Consider the following 22,401-nt stretch of genomic DNA (forward strand, 5'->3'; position numbering starts at 1 on the left):
CCCCCAATAAAATAATAATAATAAAAAAAAGAAGGATAAAGTTTGTGCACCCAAAACACAGAGAACAGATCAGTGTGGCCCAAGTGTGGAGATGGGAGAATGGTCACGTGGGCTGAGAGACAACCCGGGCCAGAGCACACAGGGTACGGAGGCTGTGATGGATCCAAGACCCAGAACGCTCGATTCCTGGAAAAGTAGGAGAGTTTGTGCAGATACGGCTTTTTGTGGGTTAAGTTTTGTGGTCCCTGAGGGAAAACACATCCTTCAATGTATGCGTCCCCCATTTTACAATCCCTCTTTCCAATGACTGATTTTCCTACTTGCCATTGGTTGAATAGACACAGAAAAGGCGTGTCTCAAATCCTTACCACCAGAATCCTTGTTTTAAGCCGGGTGCCCTGCACATCCACCCACAAGGGCACCTAGTCTCCTTACCTCGGCGCAGCGTGTGGGGGCTGGGCCCAGCAGAACTGTGAGCCGGGCTGACTGAAAGCTGGTGGGAGCCTGCAGCTGCAGGAGCCTGGTTTGGGCCAGCGCTTGTCTGCCCGCTGTTCCTTCCCGCCGGGGGCGCAGCTGCAGACACAGCATCCTTGGGTGCTGGAGGACTATCAGGGGAGGAGCGGACATGAAAGTCATGTTAAAAGCAGACAAATAAACCCACTGCTGCTGAGTAGATTCAGGCTCATAGGAACCCAGTAGGGCAGAGGAGGGCTGCCTCCCACAGGGTTTCTATATGGAAGCAGACCACCCTGCCAATCGGCCGATGGAGCCTCAGACATTTCGGTTAGCAGTCGAACGCTTCACCACTGTGTCATCAAGGTGGCTTACAGTCCAGTTCGATGTCAGATATTGCCGGCCAGAACGAGCTAGGCAGGCTATAAAGCACAGGGCTCCAACCAGAGTTTTCATGTTAGCGGGCAAGGAGGTGATCTTAAGTTTTACCTGACGCCAGACAGGACTATGCATTCAATAACTCAACTGTACATCCTGTCCTCCAACTACTCTCCCCCCTGCATGTCGTGATAGGATCATTTTAGGGGCAGCTAAGTGACTGCTCAAAGTCGCAGAGTTAGGGGGAGAGGTCAGAAGCTGTGCTGCCTGCTCCCTGGTCCACAGCATTTGTAAACCAAACTCTGGTGAGAATTTGTTAAGGTCACCAAAGAACGAATGCCCCTCATTTGTGAAGGAAAATGCAGGTAAAGGCGCCTAGAAACAATTAAAAACCAACAGCAGATCGATGACTGACACTCCCTTTCTCTTCCTGTTGGGAAGATAAATTATTGTTTTAAATAACAGACTTAGTCTTGACCACACCAATGGAATGCCTGGAGTAAATGAAAATGCAATTCTGCTGAGACCTGTTTCTTCTCCTTAAACAACAATAAAAACGGAATAGACATCAATATATGTGAGACACAGCAGTTAATGACAAGCCAACATGGAGACTCTGACAAGCCTATGAAGCCTGAAGCCCTATTTTTTTTAATGTAAAAGTGAACTTTTCCAAAATGTGTGAGTAAAACGAAATTCAAGACTCTTCAGCCACGCAGATGGAAACAGACTATTATCTCATCTGTCGCCTTGCCCAGTTCCTGGGAGGCCCACCCCCCCAAAACATGAGATGAGAGAGCTCTACTGGAGAGCAGCCTCATCTCTCTGTTTGTACAAAAACTGTAGCATTCCTCTCTGCCGGTTCTGAACTGTTTGCGTAACCACCTGAAGTGGCCGCTAGTTGGTCATGTGTCCAGATAAGCAGAGAAAACAGAAGTAAGGCCAGTTAAATAAAACCCTCAAGTTCAAGGGTAACTCCGAGTGACTTATTAAAAGGTTAAGCAACCCGACGGATCTTTTAAGAAATCGACTCTCCTTATTTTCTACCTTGTACTCGTGTACCAGTTGCCTGGAAAGAGTGAAAACTGTTGGGGGTCTTTGTTGTGCCTACTGAGCTTACTCTGTGCGGCTCTAGCAGATAGGAGCTCTTCAGTGGATCTGCGAAGCATGAGGGGCAAGAGTTACCCTAACTTAATAACCTACGGCTTCCAACGATGAGCTCCTTCCCAGCTAGCATACAAGATGACACAAGCGAAGGGCACAGAAACATCGACAGTTTACATCACACAGGTCAAACAAGTTGGTAACAACAATGTTAGGCAACAATTGGCTTCCGACTTCCACCACCAAAGCGGTAAAAACAGTCAAGAAAGCAAACAAATGTTGCTTCCTTTGGAAAACAGGAAAGGAAGCAAGCAATTTGCATTGTTCCTGTCCCCCCTCCCCGGTCCCCCCACCTTTTGCCTTCCAGAGGAGTGAGGGGGGCAAAGGGCCTCACTTCATGTGGAAGTCATTTCCTCCGGCATAGATGCCACGTTCAGTGACCACACCACTGAGAATGCTGGGGTGGGCCTCGAGCACCCTTGCGAGCAGATGCCAGCCTCCTTACCTGCCATTGCCCGGGCTCAGCCCCTGCTCCTGGGTGCCTACAGAGGAGGGGGCAGCCCCACCCCCTGTGCTGCTTTCAGCCCTAGAGCTCTGGGGAGAGGGCTCTGGGCCTGCAGGAGCCAAGGCGCTGCCATCTGTGGGCGGGAGAGGTGGCTGGAAAGCTGGGGCAAGGTGCTTTCTATTTAGAGTGCCACCCCGCCGGTGGGCTTGGAAGTCCATAAGCTTCACACCAAAGCTACACAGAAAGAAGAAACAGTCAACACACCATGCGCACTGTTGACTAAGACAGAAGCCCATTGGGTCCATGTGCTAAACCCACACATGGGGACAGCTACCCAAGGTGCCCAGCATGCAGTGAAGGAGCATTACCAACTCGGCTTTAAAACTGAAGGCAGTCGGTGGACCTGGTACTGATCAATGTCCTTTACCAATTTGGGTTGTACGTGGCTGAAGGCAGAGGGGCAGGTTCCAGGTGCCAACCTGTGTAATGGGTGCGAGAAGCACCTCTCTAGTTCTCAGTGCAAGGGAAGGGGTGGGTGGGAGTGGGTGGTGGTGGTGGTGGTGAAACTGTGACATTTCATCACATCCACTGCACAGGTTGGCATGGAAAATTACAAATCATAAATCGTTTTGATCACCCTTGGAAAAAAATCCCACAAGTCACCCACAGAACATAGTTCAGGGACCTGCTGATCCAAAGTTCAACATGGCCACATTTCCCCTTCAAAATGAGAAACATCTGAGGTTTCTACAGTTGAACATCAGATTCAGTACTTGGAGTCCATTCAGGAGCCAAGTTATACCCAAAATATGTCTCATAACACAAGGTGACTCATGGTAGAAGTTGTTTGCACTATTTACTTCTCCCACAGCCAACTAAAACGCATGGCTGTCAAGTTGATTCCAACTCATAACAACCCTATAAGACAGAGCAGAACTGCCCCATGTGGTTTCCATGGCTGTGATCTTTATGGAAGCAGATTGCCACCTCTTTCTTCTGAAGAGGGGCTAGGGGTCCTGAACTGCTGACCTTTTGGTTGGCGGCCAATCGTTCTAATCACTGTGGCAGCACAGCTTCTCAGCTTCTTCAATCAAGTAGATGTAGGCGAATGTGAACATGTATGTAAGCTGCTCTTCCACTGGGCGGGGGGGGGGGGTATCACCACAGATCATGAAGTACCACTTGCAAGCATGTGATACAAATGTTAACTGACAGGCCTCTTATTGACTTTAGGATCAGATTAAGGCTTGGAATAGACGAGAGCCTGTTTCCTGAAACTATTTAGACTTTACCAGTCATGGATGCATGGCCACTTCCAAATTGCAAGTCCATTGAGCCAGTACCAGGTACCAAGGGTTTAGCAATTAGTATACACGATACTCCTGCTGGCTTGAAAATGAATAGTTTGGAACACACCTCTCCTTCTTAACCAAGTCCCCTTCCATCACTGCCATGCTAGCGGGCCGCTTTCTCTCCAGAGTCCCCGAGTCAGAATCATTTCCAGTGTGCGACGAGTGATTGGAATTCGGGATGCTGAGAGGGGCAAATGTTTCTGATACATTAAACTCGATCTCTGCAAGAAGGAAACAAACAAGTGTTTCAGACATAGAGAAGTCCCTGGGAGACACAAACGGGTTAAGCGCCCAGCTACTCCCCAAGGACTGGTAGCCTGAACCCACCCGGATGGGTCTAGGAAGACAAGCCTGGAGCGGTTTCCAAAAGGTCACAGCCTTGAACAGGCACCTCACAGAGGGCAGCTCTACCCTGCCCTCCTGGGGTCACTGTGAGTCAGATTAGACTCCACAACAACTAGCAACAACAACGTGGCGTTCAGCCTCAGAGCTTTTAAAAGACTACAGTGAACTAGAGACCCATTTATCAGTCTATCATCCCAAAACGATTCCGACTCACGGTGTCAATCTATCAAATAATAATAATATATTCACTGCCAGTGAGTGGATTCTGACCCATAACGACCCTCCAGGCCAGGATGGAACTGCCCCTGTGTGTGTCCGAGACTGTAACTCTTTACAGGAGTAAAAGCCTCCCCTTTCACCTGCGGAGCGGCTGGTGGTTTTGAGTTGCGGACCTTGCAGTTCACAGTCCAATGTGTAACCACGACACCACCCGGAGTCCTCAGTGTCCCTAGGTCCTCACTGTTTCCCAAGTGAGGACTCGTTCATCCACTACTCCCCAGAACAGAGAGAAGAGGTCACAGGAGAACTAGAGAGACAGGTTACGAATCAGAATATAAGTTTATATAACTCTCTGCTTTCCCTTTTGTAGAGAACCAACCAACCAAGCAAAGGTTGATGATAGAAGGGGACACCCAGCATCTTTATAATCAAAAAGTGATCAGTTTTATCTAAAAAAAAAAAAAAAGAAAAAAGAAAAAAATCAACTCTACACTACTGCCTATCGGTAGGATCACTATGAGTCAGAATCAATTCGACGGCGGTGAGTTTTCAGTAACTGCCTACAGAAGTTGTTTCAAGGGTGATCTCGTCCATGGGAGTCCCGGACAGGATGCCAACAGTCTCCTCTCTCACCTATTTGTGGCGGAACCTCTGTGAGCCGGGCAGGGCTCTCGGTGAGGGGAGGACCACGGTGAAGACAAAGTCAGCTCAGCTCTCGCAGCACAGAGCTGATTCTCCAGTGGGCGAGATAGCAGGGCTCTGGTTTAAGCAGGGGTGGGAAAGTCCCAACTCCCAAACATTTGCCCGACCAACCAGTGCTCCCAAAAGGCTCTATGGGAATCACGGAGGATCCCAGGCTTGCAACACAGTGTGAAAATGGATCACCTACAGGAAGTGCTATTTCCCTGAACAGCCCATTCGGATCTTCAGAAATGGGCCTAATGGGCCTTTCAGCTTTATCTCCCGCGTCTGTACACGTCTAAGTGACTAGTGGAAACTCTTCCAAGTACGACTTGTGTCCGCTCAACAGCTTCTCATTGCTTTTTTCTAACACCTGACTGGCTGCATCCCTAGTTCCCTCCCCTTCTAATGGTCTCCATTGTCATTTATTAGAATGTATCTGGTCATGTGGCCTTCGTCGCTAGTGGCCAACTCCCTCCATGTCTTCTCGGTAAAACATTTGGTATGTAGTGGCTATTCAGGAACTACTCGCCGAGTGGGTGACTTGACTGTTTAGTGAGAGAAAGTGGAAAACAAAGTACCATGGTTACCGCGATGTCAACGTATAAACACAAACAAAACAAACTGGGAAGAAAGCGATCGTGCAATCATGAAAAGATTATGGTGTTGCCTTCTCAAAAAGACGTACTGAGCTATGACAGGGTTGCTTTGGCAGTAAAGAAAAACCAAAAGAAAATTACCTTCAGGGAAGAACCAGTCAGCGTGCTGAATGATCGGTTCAATGACGGCCACCACATGAACGGATGTAGCCGCTGCCATTTCAGCCAGCGTTCTGCGAAGGAAGTTCACAAAATGAAACCACTCTGCCCAGGCCAGCTCTAACTTCTGCAGGTTGTATCAGAGCAGTGACAGGGGTTTGAAAGGATAACATACTTAAGAATAGATGCAAAAATTAAGTCTATACGGTTCTGGTTTATGAATATGGCAGTGATCACCCACACAAAAAATGGCCCCAATTCAGCTATCAATCCTTAATCTATAAACAGTGGTTCTCAACCTTCCTAATGCTTTCATACAGTTCCTCATGTTGTGGTAACTCCCACAACCATAAAATTATTGTTGTTACTACTTCATAACTGTAGTTCTGCTACTGTTATGAATCAGGCGACCCTTGTGAAAGGGTCATTTGACACCCCCCAAGGGGTCACGACCCACCGGCTGAGAACCGCCGACCTACACAGTGATTGCAGCTAGCATCCATAACACATAGGCAGTCAGGAGTGGCTGTTACCAGGAAGCAAGTCATATATCAAGTCACTGGTTTTGAATCTGTTTGGAACAAAGGTGACATTTCCCTATTTGTACAACTGCTTGTGACAGTTACCTTCTAAAGCCCAAGACCACTAAAAAAAAAGTTGCCTGTATTATAAACAAGAACATCCAATTCAATGCATCTTATGTTTCTTATATCAGAAATCCTGAGTCTGAACATTCACAGTTCCGGTTGTTAGGGATGTATACTGGTCCCAAGGTGAAAGTGACTGATGCCTCAGAATCAGTCACTCTGTGTACCCGGAAGGAATTCCTGCTCCAGCTGTCCGTCAGAACACCTGAAAACCACTAATCCCCAAAGCGCCAACACCCACTGACCAACCACCGACCATACTCCAGCTCTGTGCTTCACGGCCTTCGCCCTGTTTACCTTTATTTTCTTAACACCCTGTTATGAAGCTTATTCTACAGGTAAGGAGGATGGAGCCTCAAGAAACTTGATCCTAGGCCTAACGGTCTCATCTTGACCTCTTTCTACTATCTCACGCTGGCCTCTTTTCCCCACCAGGACAGGTGTTTTCACTCCATTTTCCAAGCAAGCACGATGTCCGGATTGTTGGGCAAGCGCCCCCCGTAGGTTACCGTGCCCACCCGCTTACACCCTGCCATCTTGACTCCTATTACTCATGATGCCTTTCGTTCTTTCTTTCAGAGGAAAGTTTATTGATTTGTAAGTCTTTGAGAAACAGATGCTGCAGATTGTGGCAGGAGCCTTTCCTTGTTGTGAAGTGTCTATGATTTAAAGTGCTTCTGGCATATAGAAGTTTGTCCCAGTTACATGAGCTGGCTTCAGAAAGTTTGTGGACAAATTCTATTACGCTTTAATTCCATTTCTCCATGAACTTTTTGAAGCCCTTCATGTAGAGTCAGATCATTCAGTTTTCCGTGTATTGTTTATTGACGTCTTTATGCCTAGAAGCGCTTTCTTTATATTGAAAGCTAACAAATAGATACCAGCAATGTTGATGGCTTCACTTTTTACACCAAACTATTTAGTCTACTTGGATTGTGTTTCACAATGTAAGATACTGGGTTTATTTGTCCACTTATCTTTAATTTTCCTTTATGGTATTGGACTGTATAAGCCATCACATAAACAGGTCCTGAAACAAGACTGAGCGTGCGTGAATGCATGAAAGGAAGGGCGGGATGAAGTAAGAAAGGGCAGAAGGAAGGAAGACCTTGATTCAAGGGAACTTCCATTGCCTGTGAATTTACGGCGCTGAAGAGCCGTGATGGGCGGCATTGGCACAGCCAGCGACACAGACTTTGCAGCCAGCACCTTGGTGTCCCCCTTTGCCTGCTGTGCGACACGAAGCAGGCTGCTTGGCGTCTCTAGGCCCCGTGCCACCTGTAAGGATGAGGACAACTGCACTCATAGTTACGGGCTCTCTGGGAAGATGAGAGAATTGTGGGGCAGCAGCCGAACAAACACGCAAGCATTGTTGGCGACTCCCCAGAAGCTTTCCCCCTGAGCTCCCGCCTGACCCCTCTCGGTCGGTCTGCACTTCCCAAGGCTAACACACTTATCTTTCTAACGTGCAGTCTGATGGAGTCGTTCTTCTCCTTAGAAACACTGATGGCTCGCTTATGATCCATAAACTACGTCCTCAACACCTCAGTAATATACTTGAGACTCTTTGTAACCTGCTCCTAGGCTACTCGATTGCAGCTTCACAACCCTGCACAATATACAAGAGTAGGTCATGTCCCCTACAATTCATACAGGTCCCTTCGGTCGGAAGTGATGAATTCGTTAAGTGTAGCTTAGATGCCATTTCCTATCTACTGATTTCTCTGAACTGCTCAGCCTGAATTACATTCCTACATCGGTTTTCCCATCATACTTTATGATGTCCGTGGTATCGTGTGTGTGTGGGTGTATATATACATATATATCTTATGATTGTCCTAGAGTGGTTGATCTACCTTGCTTACTGCCTAACACTGGGGGTCTTCGAAGACTGGGTCAATGTCTCCTACATCTGTGTGTGCCCACATTGCTCAGCTCACAGTTCTAAGAATATGACTGAGTGAAAAAAATCAACTTCAGAACATCTTGGGAGTGTTTCTTCAACTAGAACATGTACTTTGAATTATATTCATCTTCTTCCCGTCAAGTGGAAAGAAGACACTAAAATAAGATGATATGAAGAAAGCTTACTTACCCTTCATTTTTGGCCCATAGCAAGTTCGGGCCTAAGACAATTGCAATATTGCTGGGTGTCATTTTATTAATATCGCTGGTCTGGGCAAGCTTTGCAAGGAACTTGATTAAATACCTGTGAGACAAAAGGGCAGGGGAGAGAAATGTCCATGCTACATAGCTGCAGGAATATTACACTTAGTGTCCGGCTGCTCAATCCCAGAGTGCCTAGGGACGAACTGCAGAGTGTTACTGAATCAGAAACGTTCAGGTTAAACATATTACAAATTTCTCGTATCTCAACGATTCAGAACCTCTATTTGCTATGTATTTCTAACCTACTTTCCTTTATGTCCTATCTATTCTACCCTATGTAAATATGTGATTAATAATGAAGCCACACATATATAAATCATTTTATAGGGGTCTCTTATAGCTCTTCCATTCATCGTGACAAGCACATTTGTGCATATGTTGCCATCAGAAGCTCAATATATTTTTAATGTAAACATTGTAAAAAAAAAGCACTGCAAGTATATAGCTTAAAGGAAATCCACATTTTAAAATACTTATAGTTTAATTAGGAAAATATCATCTAACATTCCTTAAAAATATACTCTTTTATATACAAGAGCATAAAAGGAAAAAAAAGAGGGGAGATACTAAAATTATCCATTAATAAGGGGGCTAGTTTAGTGGTTCTCAACCTGTGGGTCGCAACCCCTTCTGAGGTCAAACGACCTTTTCACAGGGGTCGCCCGATTCATAACTAGCAAAATTACAGTTATGAAGCAGCAAAGAAAATAATTTTATGGTTGGGGTCACCACAACATGAACTGTATTAAAGGGCCGTAACATTAGGAAGGTCGAGAACCACTGGGCTAGTTAAATAAAGAACAGTGTATAATACAGTGGAATATTATGTACCGCCCCCTAAAAATTATTATTAAAAACTGGTATGGAAAAATCTCCAGTATATCTATAAAATAAAAAAGGCATGAAGAGGAAAAGTGCATGCAAAATAGACTATCATTTGGACAAAAGATAAAAACAGGAGAGGGCTTTGAAAGAAAACAACATACATGCATGTGTATGTTCTCGCTTATTTAGGCAACAACTCTTACTTAGAAGAATATATAAAAAACTGAAAACATGGCTTTGCCTCAAGAGAGAACTAGGCAGCTGAGGAATAGGAACAGATTTTTTTCACTGCATTACCTTCTGTACCTCTTAAATTAGGAACCATCATAATACATCCCCTATTCAAAAAGGCTGTGAAAACTAAAAAGTAAATAAAAGGCCAAATCCCTATCTGTGAAGAATTGAAATTCAGTTCCCATCTAACACACTGAACAGACTGAGAGAGCTGAGTACGTTAAATAAATCAACAAGGGATATTTCTAATAATAACCCACCCACACGATATGGTAGAAACTTAACCTACCAAATGGGAATATTCAGCTAAGCTTAGTGACCGATTCTAAGACTAGATTTAAAGACCAGGTCACGTACCGGATAGATAACAAGGCCTCAGAGAGTTCACAGAAACATGTCACTATCTCCTAATTCCATTATTCCACTGACTTGTTGACCACCTTGCCCCCCTTGGAGAGCTTGTAAGGCATCCCTGCTTTATAATCGAGTCTTCGGAAATGTACCGTATAGACTCCAGTATAAGCCGACCCAAATATCAGCCGAGGCACCTAATTTTACCACCCAAACTGCATAAAACTGTGCTGAAAAACTCGGCTTACACACAAGTACATTTCTTTTTTTAAACATTTCATTAGGGGCTCATACAACTCTTATCACAATCCATACATATACATACATCAATTGTATAAAGCACATCTGTACATTCTTTGCCCTCATCATTTTCAAAGCATTTGCTCTCTACTTAAGCCCTTTGCATCAGGTCCTCTTTATTTCCCCCTCCCTCCCCGCTCCCCGCTCCCACATGAACCCTTGATAATTTATAGATTATTATTTTGTCATATCTTTCCCTATCCGGCGTCTCCCTTCACCCCCTTCTCTGTTGTCCGTCCCCCAGTGAGGAGGTCACATGTAGATCCTTGTAATCAGTTCCCCCTTTCCAACCCACTCACCCTGTACTCTCCCAGTATCGCCCCTCACACTCCTGGTTCTGAAGGTATCATCCACCCCTGTGCCTCCAGCTCCTATCTGTACCAGTGTAAAACCTCTGCTCTATCCAGTCCTGCAAGGTAGAATTCGGATCATGGTAGTGGGGGGGAACGAGTACATTTCTTTGGTATTAAATGATCCATTCCCTGGGGTCACTTCCCATTTCCTCCCTTTCCTTCATGCTTTCTCGAAGCAACATTTTAAAGTCAAAGGGAAAAGAGAGGGTACATTCCGGAAATGTGTTTCAGGGCAAACTATGTTCAGAAATCACGTTTTCCATAAAGTAATGCATAATCTTCCTTCCTTGACAAGGTTTTGTTTCGAGGGAAGGCTCTACTCCGTTGAAGCATAGTTACAGCATGTGAGAGAGCACGATAGGAAATGCAAGCTATTAATTCATGTTTACTTTGCAGACTGAACAATTTAGATTTCACACCTAACACACTGCTTGGGAAACCAAGCTTTACATGGGAATGTTTCCTCCCAATAGCCCCAGGGCTAAAATGCTCATTCAACCCACCCTCTACTGCAAGACCTGCTCCTGATGCTGGAGACACATCATAAAATCTTTTTTTTCTCCCAGTCACCCCTAGTACACTTCCTAGCCTCGTTTCCATGTGCTACGCATGCCTGAACTAAGGGACCTCTCAGCCTCACTCCACGGCCTCCTTAGTTCTCCAGTGGCTTCATTTGTAGCCTGCCAACCATACCTACCTAAAGTTAACAAAATTTGGTGGTGGCAACTTCTGACATGTTCTCCATAAATCTTGAAGTTTTTTATCTTGGTCTTGCACACTGAAGGAAAAAAAAAAGGTTTTGTTCACAATGATTTATAGAATCCATGTTAATTAGAAATACCCTTATCAATGAGATCGCCTGGGTGGCGGCATCGTGGGTTAAGGGTTGGACGGCTAACTACATGGCGGGAGAGGTTCAAATCCACTTCTCCAGGGGAGAAGGACATGGCTGTCGGCTCTCACCCAGATTTACATGCTCAGAAACCTCAGGGAGCAGCTCTGTTCCACTCTATGGGGTCACGATGAGTCTGATTCGACTCGATGGCAGTGGGTTGTTTGTTTGTTTGTTTTGTATCAATGTGCTTCATCAACAGACAATCCTTTATTGACGGGAAAAGCACAGTTTGAAAAGAGCAGGGATTTTAAATAAACAGATCTGGAGTACAAAGCCAGCTTCATCGTTAGCTCTTGAACTCTGAGCTGTAAGTTCGCCTCATCAAGACTTCTCTCTTGATTTCCAGGATCATGCTGATCTGTAAAGTTCTCCAGGGCCTTAGGAGCCGTAACGACGCAAAGCCACCGCAACTGATGCGTGGCACATAGGGGCCACTGAGCATGCACTCTGGGAAATAGGTGCTTTTAAAAACTGTGCTGAAAGCACACAAGCAAAACGTATAGCGTCTCAGTAATTTCCACCCGTACAGTTCAGAGAGGAAATGTATGAACGCACGGCTCCAGGGGGCACACCGTTTATCCTAAATGTGGCCAAATTCACAGGAAACCCCCCAGCCCTCTGCGTCTCCCTTGCTGTAAGTAGCACGGAATGGATCATGAAGCAGCTACAGGAGCTCTTTTACTACGTGGCTCCGACCTAGACATTTTCATAGAAACACAGCACAAAGGGACCTGGCCAGAGGCTGCAGAGCAGAGCCAGTGCTGCCCAACAGGAAGCGAGAGTGTTAGAGGGTGCCTGCTACTATACTTCTCTGGACTTAAGACAACCTCTCAGACCTGATACAATCTGGAGAGCTAGCTGGCCGGAGCTACACGCTTTGTAGTATTTACGCAACACTACACTGCTTAAGGCCCATAGTTCTGAGACAGACTGAACTGGGGGACAGCGTGGGAAAGAACACAGTCTTGGTCCATAAAGGTCAGGCAGGCCTGAGTCTAAATACCAGCTCTCCCAATCACTTACTAATGGTCCTGGCCTTATTCCTTAGTTATCTGAGTCTCAGTTCCCTCATCTGTAAAATGCGAGTAACACCTGTCTTTAATGATGGTAAGTAAGGAGTCGTGGGTTAGTACGAATGGCTCACACACTCTGCTAAATGAAAGATTGGCAGTTTGAGTTCACACATAGGTACCCAGGGAAAAAGTCTTAGTGATCTCAAACTCACTGCCATCGAGTTGGGGGATGAGTCATAGTGACCCTATAGGACAGGGTACAATTGCCCTGTGGGTTTCCAAGATTGTAACTGTCTTTCTCCCCCCGGAGAAGCTGGTGGTTTTGAACGGCTGACCTTGCAGTCTGCAACCTGATATGTAACCGCTGTGCCAAGAGCGCTCTACTACACCCCCCAAACCAGCCCTTGAAACCCCTGTGGAACAGTTTCATGCTGATACACTGAGGTTACCATGAGTTGCATGCAATCAATTTGATGGCACCTGGTATGGTGACAGGAGGCAATGGGTATAGAGATTACAAAGACTATCACCTATTAAGTTCACCATAAATGCTAACGCTTACAATTAATAGTAACACCATCATGATACTATTGAACAGCTAGCTGAGTCTTGCTCAATATGACGTTAACACACAATCACATGCTATGATAGAATCCTTGAATATGGCTCATGCACATGAATCTATGCCTTTATACATGTAAATCAATCTAACATGACAGAATATACAGGTGCTGACCTTCCTTAACTAATCATTATGATAATTAGTGTTTTCATGCTGAACTTAAATAAGAACTGGGACACATATTATATAATGAACATGAGGGAACCTCACAAGCTTGTAGAAAAATGTCATTACCTTCTAATTCGATGGTTCCATAGACTTTTTAGAAGGCCCGCTCATCAGCTACTCTGATGTAGTTTTATAACCCTCAGGGTGCCCCAAACAGGGGCACAATATGATTTCATGTCCTCTCATTTTGAAGACTCGGTGTTCTTCACGTACCTGGCAACTTGGGTCCATTCTTCATACAGATTAAAGGTCATCAAGGGTTCAGGCAATTCCCGTAAATAGGACTTTAAAGCACCTGAAATCATTAAACACTCCTTCAACATGAGAAGTGATAAGGCTAGGAATCTTGGCACATCCTGTTTTGCTAACAGAAACTATCTCAACTACAGTCTTTCAAGTTTCAGAGAGCCAACCATCATCTGGGGCAGTGGAGTCGGGCACTTACAGAACAAAATGCTTAGAACACAAATGCCTACCAATCCCTGGTAAGATATGGTGAGCTCTCAAGAGAAAATAAAATAAGCAACAGCTTCCATGTCTTTCGCTTACTAGTCACCACGTCTCTGGATAGACCTGGACTTGGGAAAGTCACAGCGAAGAAACTACACAGATGTCCTCAAATGTTTGAACTGCTAGCTACCTTTGCATGAAACCCAACCAAAAAACAGGAACGGAAAAGATACACAGCATGCCTGACCACTAGGGAATTTTATCAGGAGACTATCTGTTTGTCACTTAAATCCATCCTGAAGGTGGGTGGGGTTTTTCTGTTCAGCTGACCAGCTGTCTAAAATAACAACAGTCCGTTGACTCGAGTTACACACATTCCGTGGAGCTCACCTGCGACCGCATGGGGGTCGGAATAGAACTCATCCAGGTGAGAAGTAGAACAGTCTAAGGCCGCTTTCAGCTTCTTTAACTTGGAGGCCCCAGCCCCAATTCGGAAAAGGCCCTAAAAACAATGAAAATCCATTACTATCAAGTGCAAGTTGTGAGCCATGCACTGAGTGCAGTAGGGTCTGATGGGAGAGCCTGCCCTCCTGCCGGACTCCCACACTCCTCAGAGAGAGCAGCGAGCAGCAATGAATGCCTCCCGCCTGGCCAGGCTGCTGGCATGGAGGGAGAGGGCCCAGCATGTTCCCTTCACAGAATGGTGGACAGCGGGCAGTGCATATGTAATCAGTGCTAGCTCTTGCTCTGCCACACCGCTAAATGCCAGCCAATGCCCATAAGAAAACCTATCCGAAAACAGCGCTCTCAACTCTCATGGGGCTTATTTGCTGCAGATTTTCTAACTTTAGGAACATTGACAAAACATTAATATTTTAGCAGTAATTGTTAGATCAGGCTGCTAGTCGTGTTCACTACCCTAAATGTTAGGGAAAAGAGAGAACCATGCATGAAGTATTAACCAGGAGAGGCGGTAGAGAATGAACACGTGGTTATAGGACTTAGTTTTTGGGCAAAGTTAGTCTCACTCCTGACAGTCTGAACTGGGAATTCAGTTGTTGGGCTTGCCCTGTGCATTATAGGCTGTGTAGCAGCTTCCCCGGCCCTACCAATAAGATGCCAATAAAAGCTCCCAGAAATGAACTCTAACAGTGTCTCCCGAGGTTGCCCAAGGCCCCCTGCAGGGTGAGATCGCCCGAGTTGAGAAGCAGTGATGTAGACCTTTAGAACTTGAGGCTGGTTTGTGTCGGGAGGAGGAGCCCTGGTAACATAGTGGGTTATGTCTTGGGTTGCTAACTTCAAGGTTAGCGGTTCAAAGCGACCAGCCACCCCCCAGGAGCAAGGTGAGGCTTTTAGTCTCGGAATCCCACAGGGTCAATTCCACTCTGTCCAGCAGGGTTGTTATGAGTCAGGTCAACTCCTTGGCAGTGAGTTTTCTGTGTGGAGAGACGGTAGTGACTGAAGCTACCACAAGGGGGTGTTTCCTGATCTTGTTATATTGGGGTTGGGCAAGGAAATTCCCTTACGACATGTCTGCTTTTCTAAATATATATTATTCTCCAATACGATGTTTTCAAAAGGGAAATCATTTGGGTTTGGGTCTGGTTCCAACGAGGCCATGCGCTTGGCTGCTGGTCTCTTTATCCGTACGAGAGGAAGAAGGAGACTTCCCTGCTGGGCTTAAGGCTATCTCCCTGTCAGGCTCACACAGAAGTATGAAACTGTCTCCCCAAGGTTACATCAGGCTTCACACACGTAAGAGATGCTTGCTGTAGATGCCTGCCTGCTGTTAACTGAAGCTCATGGAAACTCTGGTGTCCCAGAAGTTCACTTTCATGAATCACCACCAGTGTTTCAGGTAAACGGATCAAATAAGCTGGCTTTGCGGCAAGGAGGGAAGCTAAGCCTGATCATGTGAACCCTCTGTGTCACTTACAGGCAGCTAAATAAGTGTCCGCAGTCTCGATTCAGCACGTCTCCTTACAGTGAGCCTCACAATGACAAGAGTTGGCACACGCACGTCTGCACAGACCAGAGAGTGGCTGGGGGATGGAAGTGGAGGGGGGTGGGGGAAGGGTGCTCTAGCAGAGGACGGATGGGCATGGAGACCTAGCACCCGGCACCTCTCACCTCCTCCTTCATGCCCGTCTCCAGCAGCAGCATGACACAGGCTTCGATGGGGACGGCAATCTCATGCCCACTCCGCTTCAGGTGCTCTTCCAACGGAGTGCCAAAGGCTGGCTTCTCTGCCCACTTATCTACAGCAGCAAACCATTTAGTAAGACACCTAGCAATCGCGCAGAACTGCAAGCTTACTTTCTTCTAAGCTACCACAGGGGATTGGTTAGCAGACTGGGGTCGGGGCTTTGGGACAAGAAGAAAATATCCATTCTGTTTTGTCATTGGACATTTGCGGAAGCAGAAACGGCCAGAGAGGTTGCTTGTGGAACCCGAACCCTGATGCTGCCCACGTGGCACACGGTAAGAGCTGCTCGGTGGGCGTTCCAATGGCCGTGCCGCACCCACAGTGCCGTGCACCTGAGGCGTCAGGTGGGCAGCTAACCCAACCCTGGGGGGGGGGTCATCTGAAAGACGCTTTGATCCAAAAGAAGTTCAGTTGAGCCATGCAAAGCAGCATTGGCTTTCTACTCAGAGCACAAGAAACACATTCTTACAACTGGGGGTGTGGGGGGTGGGGAGAAAAGAATCTCTTAAAATTTCAACTCCAAGCCAAGCATTTGGCGTACAAGCCTGGAGACTGTCACTGTGAACACCCATCAGATGTCACCTGGCTGTGACATGCAGGATTTCTGAGGACACGCCCCCAAAAGGGACCCCAAATCCTCAGCAGTAAAAAAGGCTCATTGGCAACCCCAAAGCAGCACCCGAAGGTTGTGCAGGCTGCAGGAAAGCACCGTTCTAGGCTATGTTATGGCCGCACACCCTACTGAAGCCCACTAAAGACTGGAGGCAGCTTAGCACACAGAGGAGGGGCTTCAAGGAGGCCGTGGGAGAATGGAATCCAAAGATAATGGGAAACCCCCCGCCACGAGCTCTTTGATGTGCCCCTCAGACAAGCAGGAAAGCAGAAACACAAAAACAGCTTAAGAAATCAAAGTATTAAATCTGAAAAAGAAGTATGTGATTGAGATTAGCCTGTCGGTAGGGACATGGAGCTGTGCATAAAAGCAAACGAGTTTGGAAAAATACACAAAATCAGTGGGTGAAAAGATTCCTTCAGAAGAGTTCACACCCTTCCCTTTGACCACCTGGGAAGTAGAACTCTGGATTCAAAGAAGGCGAGGCTTACCCCCGTGGGCCGTCACAAACTCTCCTCTACGTAAAAGGGACAGTGGACGGGCCCGTGGCACGGTGGGCACACAGAGGAAAGGGGGCGGTGGGGAAGAGACTTTGTGAAACGTGTCGAGTGGATGGAGAGAACAGGGGCAAGGCAAGAGAGAAGGAATGGGGAGAAACGGAGAGCAGGCCGCATGGCCAGTCTCAGGAGCTGTCTAGAGCCCGCATCCACTGTGACCCAGCGACTGTTCCTGCCTGCTGGGATTTCTAGTAGAAAAAGCACTGAGTGCCCAGCTCATCTCAGCAGGGAGGATTTCTGTGATCTTCCCGCCAGAAGCCAGACCTTACCTTGAGTATGCTGTTCCTTTCCTCTAAAGCAGTGATTCTCAGCACAGGCACATGACCCTTCTACGCTTCCGAATGACCCAGGGGAGCACTCCAAATGCCACCTGACACCACTCCATGGCAGGCACACTCCAAACCACCGCCCACCCTACCCCCGCCAGCGGAACTTTCTAGAAACACTAGTTACTAACTATTGTTGAAATACCACTACCCACTTCAGTGTAACACTGGCAGAGGGCGGGCGATGGAAGAAGCACTGACCAGAAGGCAAATGCTTAAGGCAAACATCACCACTGGTGCAGACCTCCCACTGCAGTGAGCACACCAAGTTCAGGGACACCCCTCCCTCCCCCCAACACACACACACACACACACACACACACACACACACACACAGGATGAGAGGGCTCTAACCATGAGTAGAAACAACACAGGACATACATGTACATATAAAACAGTGATTAACGAGGTAGGGCATGCTTGCTAAGTCACGGCCGATACATGGTATAGATAAGGAGTCGCAAGCACGGATGTCCACCTTGGTAGCAGGGGCCAGTGCACTGGCTGCTCATAGACACCAAACCAGTGTGAGAAAAGACACCCAGAATCATCCGATCCTCAGAATTCCACAAGTCGGGAATCAGGGCTGTTGTGTAAAATGGTCAAGTTTTTAAACGATGGTGACACGCTTTGAAAAAGAATGAAATGGGATAGGGCTGTCTGCGATTTCGGGTATAGACCATGAACAGTAGTGCAGTTCAGGAGAACGGGTGCTTACAATTGGTTTCAGGTGTCACAGAAATTTCTAGAAGGTGGTAAGCTTGAAGGAGTCTGGGAATGACCCAGACAGGATATAAAAGAGAAGCCAGCAAACAGCTCTTTGAAATGGGATGGGTTGAGAAACAACTAGGCATTAGAGCCTGGGCATTACCTGGAATCCCACAGCTCATGTCCTGAGCAATGAGAATACCAAGGGTGGTGGTGACTGGGAATAGGGAGGAGGGGATGAGGAGGAGGGCCGGGCGGGGGAGGCCCAGCACAGGGAGGAAAAGGCCAAGAGAAGGAGGAGGAGGGCTCTAAAGTTTTAAATCTGCATCCTTTGGTATCAAGGGGCCAAGGACAAAATGGTTTGGGGGGAAGAGTCAGCCAACTTTGTGAGCCATTTTGCTGACTTTCAGCGGCGAGCCAGCCATTGAAGAGAGCTCATGCTCATACCGGTGAGAGTTGGAGTCACAAGAGGGTATTTCTAGAGGGAAAGGAGTGTGAGAGGGAGGAAAAGTGGGAACGCAGGAGCAGAGACGGGACATCAGAAAGAGCATGTTTCTGGGTGAGGACAGAGGTGGGAAAAAAGCCAAATGTGGAAAATTTTCAGTGAGATAGAGAAGACCCCCCACCGAACGACCAGTTCAGGTTCGGGAATCTGAATGTGACGGTGGTGCTGTGAGTTAGGGGTGGTGACGCTAACCGCAAGGCTTGTGGGTCACAGGCACCAGCTGCTCAGGAGAAAGAAGAGGCGGTCAGTCAGTCTGTCTGCTCCCATAAAGATTTACAGCCTTAGAAATCCTAAGGAGCGCTTCCACGTTGCCCTATACAAGTTAGAAGCTACCTGATGGGTGGGGGGTTTTGTTTGGTATGTAAAGTAGGCCTGATGAAGCTGCGGGTGGTGGTGGGTGGCTGGAGGCAATGTTGGTGGTTCAAACCCACCAGCTGCTCTGTAGAAGAAAGAGGAGGCTGTTTGCTCCTGTCAAGACCTCAGAATTCGTGTGCAGGTTGCTCTCAGTTGGAATCTAGTGATGGCAGTGCGTTTGGTTTGACCTGTGAGAATTTGAGTGTTTGGGTTGTTTGGAGGTGGTTTTGCTAGCAGAGTGACTTGAGAGGAGAGAACAGATTCCAGACGTTGAACAGCTGCGAAGGTGGAATAAAACTGGAGGCTGCAGGTAGATACGCGCCCATCAAAGAGACTAACATAAAAATGAAGAAGGATGTGATTAGAAGAGACCTGGTGTTTAAAAAAGGGAGGCAAAGACTAAAGGTTAGGGAACCTTGCCTATAAACTCAGTGCGCTAAGAGGCAGTGGGATCGAGTGGCATACTTATTCAATAGTAAAGAGGCGTTCTGAAAACTGGGCGGAGCTGTCAGGAAAGGAAGGACTAGACGGGATGAAGAAAACATAGGCGGCTATGAAGCCAGGCCAGGGGTTGGGTCCTGAGTTCAGGGCCAGGGGACAACTTTATTAGAAAGATGGTTGACACTCCCTTCTCTGGCTGTTTTCCACAACATTAGCTTTCCTTGTTATACCTAAGATCATCCCTGCTTCCTTCTACTCTCAGGTAGAAGTGTGCACACACACACACACATCTCCAAGGAAAGTAAACTTTGGGTGGAAATAGAATAGGAGCTGAGGGGGTAAAGAACAAAAACTACAGTTCTTATTTTTAAAAAATCCAATCTTCTCTTTTGTGTGCTCCTGAACCCAACTTTAAGCCACATAAAGACTGAGATGCTGCCGCAGCTGCTACAGACTACTTTGCCCCACGGAGGGCCCAGCAAAATATAACCTGCTCTTGGTACCCTGAAAGGGCCCAGCAAATGGCTGCCTTGGGATGGCTGCTTAGCAGCTCATACTGTAACACTGTGACTCAGTACCACCTTCCACACACTAGAAAATGGGATCGCTTAGGAAAGCGAGGCCAGCCCCCCCCTAAAGAAAAGGAGCTGAATAAATCTGACCCCCACTGCTCCCAAGACCACCGGTTCTAGATCATACGGATTTTCAAATTCTGCAAGCCTTAAAACTTTCAAGTCCAAAGCTCGAATCAGCTGGGACCTCCTGAAACTAAGGGAGAAAGGTGGCATTCTTGGGCAAACGTGTGGGTGTCCCGTGTGTGTACATCCAGAATACACACCCACCCACCCGCTCATTCTCTCCTCACAGCCACACAGTTCTTACAGCCAGCACCTGGCCCGGTCCTCTTGCACCTCAGGACCAAGGGTTCTGCAGGGGAAACCTTAGCTTCAAGTGTCTGGGCTACATGTCAGGTGTGTTGCATAAGAGAAGACAGAGCCATTTCGGCCTTTAAACCTTTTGCTGATGGCTCCTGGGGAGTGCTCTGCTCATAAAGGGGAGAGGGAACCAACACAGAATTCGAAGCTGCAGGCATCCAACTCGACACTCAGGGCCAAGGGAAAGCTGGGCACAACCCCCATTTGTGAAACCATGTGCTTGACAGGGCTATCACAGCATCGGCGCTCCTAAGGACAAGAGTCCCGTGGAAGGACCGAGAAGGGTCTGAAAGAAGGGGTCGCGATCTTATACAATCACACTGTGACATTAGGTGATGCGCTCCAAACTCCTCTTTGGAAAGTCCCAACTCCAGAATGTGTGGTCTGACAGGCCCTGCGGAACCAAGATCTGGTCTGGGAAAGGATACTTAGATGCCAGAAGCTAGTAAGAAAACCAAAAATATTCTCAAGCCCATTTCAAAGACAGAAAAGACATATAGGCACGCCTAAAAGGAGGCAGGCTCGCTCTTCAACGGAAAGTTGCAGAAGATCTACAAATGCTCCGTTAGTGTGTTAATTTCGGTCGGGAAGAGATTAGGGAGCACAGCGAGGAAAGATGGAATTATGCTGGTAAGGAGGATCCTCGTCGACTGCGAGGCTTCATCCAGAGGCAGTGCATGCAAAGGCGTCAGGGTGACGAAGAACAGAGGCAGAAGTGGCAGAGGCGAGAGGTAGGCATCAGCCAGCACACAGGTTACATTACCTTGATGGGCTCGCATTTCAGGGAGAGCCTTTTCTAAGACAGCTAATGCTTTTCTATGGTAATCTGCTTGGGCTTCTAATAACTGAGAACAGACCCACATTCAAAAACAAAAGTCACGTTAGCATTGGATGGACACACATAACAATGACTGAGCAAAACCAAAAATGAATTATTTTTTTTCTTCAAAAAAGCTACGATTTGTTTGCACAATGCTCTCACATACTGTCAAAGACAGGGGCTTACCGTAACAAAGAATTTGCCATACTCTCCTTCTTTGGCCATGAAGTTGTACATGTCTGCGGCCAGCTGATCCTGGGTACGTGGAAGAACAGGAGTGTCAGTGAAGAAAAAAAATGGAGAAAGAGTTGGAAAAAAAAGGATGAAATCAGCCCCAAATTACATACCTATCACCTAACTGAGAAAACCATATCACAAAACAAAGAGAAGGAGGATGTTGACTATGGATCGCCATGAAAACACCTCCATCCTATCTGATAAATATTCCTGTTTAAGAGACAATAGGCAGAGCACTATTTATCTAGCAGGTTACCATCGGGATAAAAAATATGATTTATTGCCACATGTGTATAAAAATACCTCTGGAGGGAAAAGCAAGACCTGAAAGATGACGACGACCTGCTCAGAGCAGTGAGAATTCAGCAGAAGGAAGACAAGGATGGAGAAAGACCTCACTCTAAGCAGGTTCATACTTTGGATATTTACATTAAATAAACTACTTACACAAGTTTAAAAAAATTTTTTTAAGTGTGTACATGTAGACGCAGGTTTGCTTTCAAGGTACACAAGTTAACGCAAAGGCTCTCCCAGGTTTGCAAATTGAGAAATGCTATTGGAGTAACGGAGTAACTGAAAACCAAAACTGAGAAGGACAGACAAGGAAAATATAAGATAAAGCCAGAATGGTAAGCATGGGTGGAAGGTGGCAACGACCAATGGTGGGTGTGTGCCACGCTTGGGGGCCAAGGCGTCTCCGCCAGGCAATTCTGTAGGGACGCTAAACCCACTGCCATTCAGTCAGTTCCGACTCATAGCACCACTGTAGGGCCACCCCTGTGGGTTTTTCCAGACTGTAACTCTTTACAGGTGTAGAAAGTCTCATTTCCCCCCTAGGGACAGCTGGTAGGTTCAAATGGCTGATGTCACCAGGGAA

At 46.9% G+C, this 22,401-nt stretch overlaps 1 protein-coding gene across 5 annotated transcripts in view; it reads right to left on the reverse strand.

Annotated features, from left to right (window-relative positions):
* Positions 1–22,401, reverse strand: part of ARHGAP17 (Rho GTPase activating protein 17) — a 100,154-nt gene that overhangs the window by 15,370 nt on the left and 62,383 nt on the right. For 4 of the 5 annotated variants that reach the window (XM_075564635.1, XM_075564636.1, XM_075564638.1 and 1 more), the window contains exons 8-18: positions 21,474–21,542; positions 21,231–21,312; positions 15,953–16,080; positions 14,213–14,324; positions 13,586–13,667; positions 11,372–11,452; positions 8,538–8,651; positions 5,778–5,869; positions 3,857–4,013; positions 2,441–2,674; positions 436–605 (exon numbers count right to left, since the gene is read on the reverse strand). In XM_075564635.1, coding sequence (XP_075420750.1) covers positions 436–605; positions 2,441–2,674; positions 3,857–4,013; positions 5,778–5,869; positions 8,538–8,651; positions 11,372–11,452; positions 13,586–13,667; positions 14,213–14,324; positions 15,953–16,080; positions 21,231–21,312; positions 21,474–21,542 — 1,321 coding nt within the window. The remainder of the gene's footprint in view (positions 1–435; positions 606–2,440; positions 2,675–3,856; positions 4,014–5,777; positions 5,870–8,537; positions 8,652–11,371; positions 11,453–13,585; positions 13,668–14,212; positions 14,325–15,952; positions 16,081–21,230; positions 21,313–21,473; positions 21,543–22,401) is intronic. The other variant, XM_075564639.1, reaches the window with a different exon arrangement.

This window comes from Tenrec ecaudatus, chromosome 12, assembly GCF_050624435.1.
Source record: "Tenrec ecaudatus isolate mTenEca1 chromosome 12, mTenEca1.hap1, whole genome shotgun sequence".
NCBI lineage: Eukaryota > Metazoa > Chordata > Mammalia > Afrosoricida > Tenrecidae > Tenrec > Tenrec ecaudatus.